Source organism: Terrapene carolina, unplaced genomic scaffold (assembly GCF_002925995.2).
Source record: "Terrapene carolina triunguis isolate 2854851 unplaced genomic scaffold, T_m_triunguis-2.0 Scaffold115, whole genome shotgun sequence".
Classification (NCBI taxonomy): domain Eukaryota; kingdom Metazoa; phylum Chordata; order Testudines; family Emydidae; genus Terrapene; species Terrapene triunguis.
The window spans coordinates 25,410-30,834 of NW_020664466.1; the positions used below are offsets into that span (position 1 = coordinate 25,410).

The 5,425-nt window shown below is 48.7% G+C and overlaps 1 protein-coding gene across 1 annotated transcript; it reads right to left on the minus strand.

The window, feature by feature from the left end:
* Nucleotides 1–1,622: 1,622 nt before the first annotated feature.
* LOC113406652 (olfactory receptor 1509-like) lies at nt 1,623–2,516 on the minus strand. Its single transcript, XM_026652460.1, has one exon. It carries the CDS (start codon nt 2,379–2,381, stop codon nt 1,623–1,625), a length of 759 nt encoding a protein of 252 aa, XP_026508245.1. The 5' UTR covers nt 2,382–2,516.
* Between the last annotated feature and the right edge of the window lie 2,909 nt (nt 2,517–5,425).

Consider the following 5,425-nt stretch of genomic DNA (forward strand, 5'->3'; position numbering starts at 1 on the left):
ATGGCTAAAATCTTCAAAGCTACATAGAGATATAAGCATTCAATTTCCATTAATTTGAAGGGGCATCCAAAGCTTTGAAAATCTACAACAACACTACATTTTTTTACCTAGGGCAAGATGGGCATTTCTAGTACTGTTTTAAAGATGAGGAAACTGAGGCACAAGGCAGGGAAATGGCTTTGTCACTCAATGAGTCAGTGGCAGAGCCAGGAATAGAACTCTGGAGGAGTTCTGACTCCTAGCCTTGCCCACTCTGACCTGCCAGCTCTCACTACCCTCATAGAGCTGGGGATAGAACCCAGGAGTCCTGGCTCCCATTCCCGCCCCCCGCTGTAACCACTAGTTCATACTCCCTTCCCAGAGCCAAGGATAGAATCCAGGAGTCCTGACTCCCAGCCCCTGCCACGCTAACCCACTATAATGCACTTCCCTCCCAGAGCTAGGTACAGAACCCAGGAGTCCTGAACTCAGGGACACCTTCTGTTTAATGAGGTCACCTTGGATCACCAAGGTTTTGTCCCAGTTCCAGGCTATTTAGCCAGTTGGTCAGTTCCTCCTTGTCATGTCCATAGTACCTGGGCCCAGCTGCCCTGTGCTGAGATCCAGAGTGGTGTCTCTGTTGGGTTGGGCAGTTATTGTTGCACAAGGGAGTGCTCTATATCACAGCCTGCCCCATGCGCTACCACCCCACTCCCTGCAGCACAGCGCCCCCAAGCACCATGCTGGGGTATTGGGGCAGCATGGGCAAAGCGCCCCCTACTGAGCCCCCATCCTGCTTCCTGCAGCATAGCGCCCCCTAGCACTGTAATGGGGCATTTCAGCTTTGCAGGGCTCTAGGGGGTGCTGTGCTGCAGGGAGCAGGGCAGAGGGCTCAGTAGGGGGCGGTTTCTCCTCAGAATGAGCACTGACTCCACAGCCACCTCGGGGTGCTAAAGGGAGCTGTGCTGGAGTCATCAGAGACCGTCTGGTGGTTGCTGTGGAAGTGGAGGGGCATTAAGTTAGATCCAGTGTCCTGGTGAAAGTCTGTTTTCTTTGTGGTCAGCAGCAGGAGGAGAAAATGCAGAAAACACAATTCTTGTTATCATTATTAATTCACAAAGCTCCACAAAGTGCCAATAGGTAACTAAGGCCATACCCTCAAAGGTACTTAGGTGCCTAATTGAAACCAATTGGAATTAGGCACCTCCATGCCTCTGAGGAGATGGGCCTAAATCTGTCTGCATTTCCCATCTTAAATTGCTGTGTAGCCACTTCCCACATGATGTCACTGTTGTCCAGTTGCCCCACCCCAGAGCTGGCTGCATTACAGCTTCGGGTGAGCCATCCCCATGTGGTGTTCTGTGGGGATGTTACCCAGCTGCCCCACCCCAGAGCTAGCTGCATCTCTGCTTCAGGTGAGCCATCTACATGTGGTGTTGCTGTGTGGCTGTTAACCAGCTTCCCAACCCCAGAGCATCCCAGCACTGAGTGAGCCAACCCTGTGCGGCATTGCTGCACAGCTCTTACCTGGTTGCCCCACCCCAGAGCTGGCTATACCCCAGCAGGTGCGTGAAGCTTTAAGGCCAAGACATTAAACCGCAGAATAACAGCAAATTGGCAAGCCACCAAGAGAGGCCCTTGAGTCACTTCTCTGCTCTCACCCACCTGCCCCACAGCTGCCTCATGGCTCCCTTCATCTCCGTGTTCCTCAGGGTGTAGATCAGTGGGTTGAGCATGGGCGTCACCACTGTGGCCAGCAGCGACACCACCTTGTCAGCTGGGATGGTGGAGAAGGGCCGAGTGTAGATGAAGATGCAGGGTCCGAAGAAGATGGCCACCACCATCAGATGGGCCGTGCAGGTGGACAGGGCCTTGCGCCGGCCCTCAGCGGAGCAGCGCCGCAGGGCAGCCAGGATGACCCCGTAGGAAACCAGCAGCACCAGGAAGCAGCCCAGGGAGATGGCCCCGGTGTTGGACACCACCAGGATCTCCACCAGGGACGTGTCAGTGCAGACCACGCCCAGCAGCGGGGCCACATCACAGAAATAATGGTCGATGCGGTTGGGGCCACAGTAGGGCAAGGTGGTGGCCAGTAGGGTCTGTACCAAAGAGTGGGCCAGGGCCCCCATCCAGGAGCCGGCCACCAGCCGGGCGCAGGTGCGGCAGCTCATGATGGCCGTGTAGTGCAGGGGCTGGCAGATGGCCACATAGCGGTCGTAGGCCATGGCGGTGAGGAGAAAGATCTCAGTGCAGCCCAAGAAGTGCAGGAAGAAGAGCTGAGCCAGACACTCGCCCAAGGAGATGGTGGCATGGCCAGAGAGCAGTCCCAGGGCCATCTGGGGGGTGGTGACCGAGGTGTAGCACAGGTCCACCAGGGAGAGGTTGCCCAGGAGGTAGTACATGGGGGAGGCAGCCAGGCGCGGCTCAGCACGGATGGTCAGGATGATGGACAGGTTCCCCAGCAGCACGGTGGTGTAGGAGAGGAGGAGCAGGATGGCCAAAGCCAGGCTAAGGACCCGGGGCTGTGAGAGGCCCAGCAAGACAATCTCATGCACTGCGCCTGTGTTGCCAGGTCTCAGCGGGTCATTGGACCTGCACAAAGAGAAGAGCAAAATGCCGTGGCTATTGGGTGTTGGCTGGTCTCCCTGTTGGCCCAGCCTGGCAGGACAGACAGCTCCCCAGGCCTTTGCTAGGGAACCAACTGGACAGCCTTTAGTAAGAGCCCCAGACACCTCAGGGGTGCGACAGTGTGACAACCTTGAGACAAAGAGAACTAGACACTGGCAGATGGTCAGAGCTTAGACAGAGAGATAGTGCTTAGAGAGATAGAGGATAGATAAAGGAATTAATTGATGGGTAGAGAGATCCTTCATGCATCTATCCATCTGCATCCTTCCATCATTCCATCCATCCACACACATCTACCCAGTTATCCATCCATTCATCCATCTACATATATCCATTCGTTCATCCGTCTATATCTATCCATCCATCCATCTGTTCATCCATCTGCAACCATCCATTCATTCATCCACTATTCTCCTTCCTTACTGCATTGAAACTTCACCCTCACCCTTTTAATACAAATATATACACACACAGCTATGTTTGGTATCTTACAGCGTGGAATTTGCTGAATCCATGGTGCTGAGATGGCAATTTCTTTCCACTGCAAAACTCTGCAATACAGATAAAGATTTTGCTTTTCGGATATGAATGCTTTAGTAATTAAAGCATTTACTATCCTACATTAATTAATACTAAGGCTTAATCAACCCTGTAGTTTCAGAAGAGCAAATAGCCACCAACACTGACAGATAGATCGATAGATAGATAGATGAACAGCTCCTTAATGCTATCATTGCAGTTATCAATGATGAACAGCTATCAATGATGTGTAGTGGGAAAAAAAGCCCTGCGTAATTACTGAAGATTCCAATTGGAGTAACATAAGCTGAGGGGTGGAGGTGTCTCCTGCTGTCACTACTAAAGCATCCTTGAAATTTCTAAATATTACAGATAGCAATTTTCTAACTTAAAAGGTGTTGCATCTAACACAGGGAAATTCTGTATTAAACCTCACCTTGACAAATAAGTAAGAACTGATCACGGAATTAAAAATTAATGGTAGCTTAGGCACAAGTGATTATGGCTTGATCACATTTACAATGTGCAAACAGAATAAAGTCCAGACCAGTGATCTATATCTATATCTATAGCTATACCTATAGCTATAGCTATATCTATATGGTGCTTTAAAAGGGCCAATTTCACAAAGCTGAAAATAATCATAAGCCAAATCAGCTGGGAGAAAGAATGAACAGAAAATAATGTGACTGATCATAGGGTATTGTTTAAAATATTTTACTAAATGCCCAAAAGACCACAAGCTCACAATGAAAAAGAAGCCTACAGTCATGATAAAATAACAGCCTGGCTTACAGGGGAAGCACAACCAATTATAAAAAAATAATAACTCCCTCACTGAAAAGCAACTATATATGACAAAAATGTTACCTGTGTATTTGGCACAGGTGCGGCCGCTGCTGGAATATGGTGTCCAGTTCTGGTGCCAACACGTTGAGAAAATTGGAGAGGGTTCAGAGAAGAGCCATGAGAATGATTAATGTTTGGAAAACATGCCTGAGATACAAGGAGAGAGAGTGAGCGAGCGAGAGAGAGGTGTATGGTGAGAGATAGATGGGTTTGTATGAGAGTCTACACTGCAATCTAGTTGCTCTTAGCTTCTCCAGAGGTAAGCAGGCTGGATGAAGAGAGTGGGGGGATTTAACCCATTGTATGCCAGTGGATCTGGTAATATCCTGATGGAAGAAGCAGCCATGAGCTCTTTCCACTGATGTGCAGGCAGAAGATCTTCAGAACAGCACAAGTCAAATTCTCTCTCTCCTGATGTGCTGGCTGGTGTGCTGGCTGAGCTATTTCACGTGGGTGAGATTGGCGTGCAGGGCTGGACTCCCCGGAAGGTTTGCACACTGACACTGAGTTTAGAAATGCTGATCACAAACAATAACACATCCCACAATTCACTAGGGTTTTTAAGCTGGATTGTATTATGCTTAATAGAGGAGCAAGACATCTTTGCATTGATCAGATGCAAGGGCATCGACCCAAGGAGGAGAATTCAGGCATATTGAATCCCAGGCCCCTGCTCTAACCCACTAGATTACACTCTTCTCCAATAGCTGTGCATAGAACCCAGAAGTCCTGGCTCCCAGCCCCCTTCCTCTAGCCCACTAGATCCTGCTCTTCTCCCACCCCACAGCTGTGGGGGTGGGGATAGAACCCAGGAGTCCTGACTTTCATTCCGTAAGGAGAACTTGAATAGAATAGAATAGAAAAGAATTATTAAAGTGTCAAGAGGAATCAGACCCAAAGAGATATGTTTCCTGAAACATAAGTACTGCCTGTCCTATAACAGTCCTTAGTGCTGGGGAGAGGGACTAGAAATCTGGACTCATGGGAGGGAAGTGTGGCCTAGTGGGTGGGGAGGTAGAGCTGGTCTAATTTCTCTGTGCCTCATTGTTCATCTCTGAAATGGGACTAATAATACAGCCGGCCAGGAACTTTCAGTTAGTTGGAGTTCCTTATTGTTACTGTAATACAAATATTAATAACAACATTTGAGATGCAAAATCAGAGGACTTTCATTTTAGCACATGTCTGTATGCAATCTTAACTAATATTTTACTCCTACTTTAAGAATCCTTCATGCTGATGAAGGTCAAAATCCAAAGAGTTGGGTGGCTGAATCTTTAAATCAGAGATCTTTTCTCCAAAGTGTATGTCAGACTTTGGAGTTATATAGCAATGTGTTGGCTTCGGTCTGTCACTCAATAGAAGGGGTGTGAAGCAGTGAATCTTTAATAGAGGCAGATTTCCTCTCAAGTGTGTATCAGATGTCTGAGTAAAATATGTGGTGAGAAAA

Bases quoted from the DNA above. Each gene is read 5' to 3' on its own strand.
- LOC113406652 (XM_026652460.1), bottom strand. From the start codon at position 2,381: ATGTACTACCTCCTGGGCAACCTCTCCCTGGTGGACCTGTGCTACACC.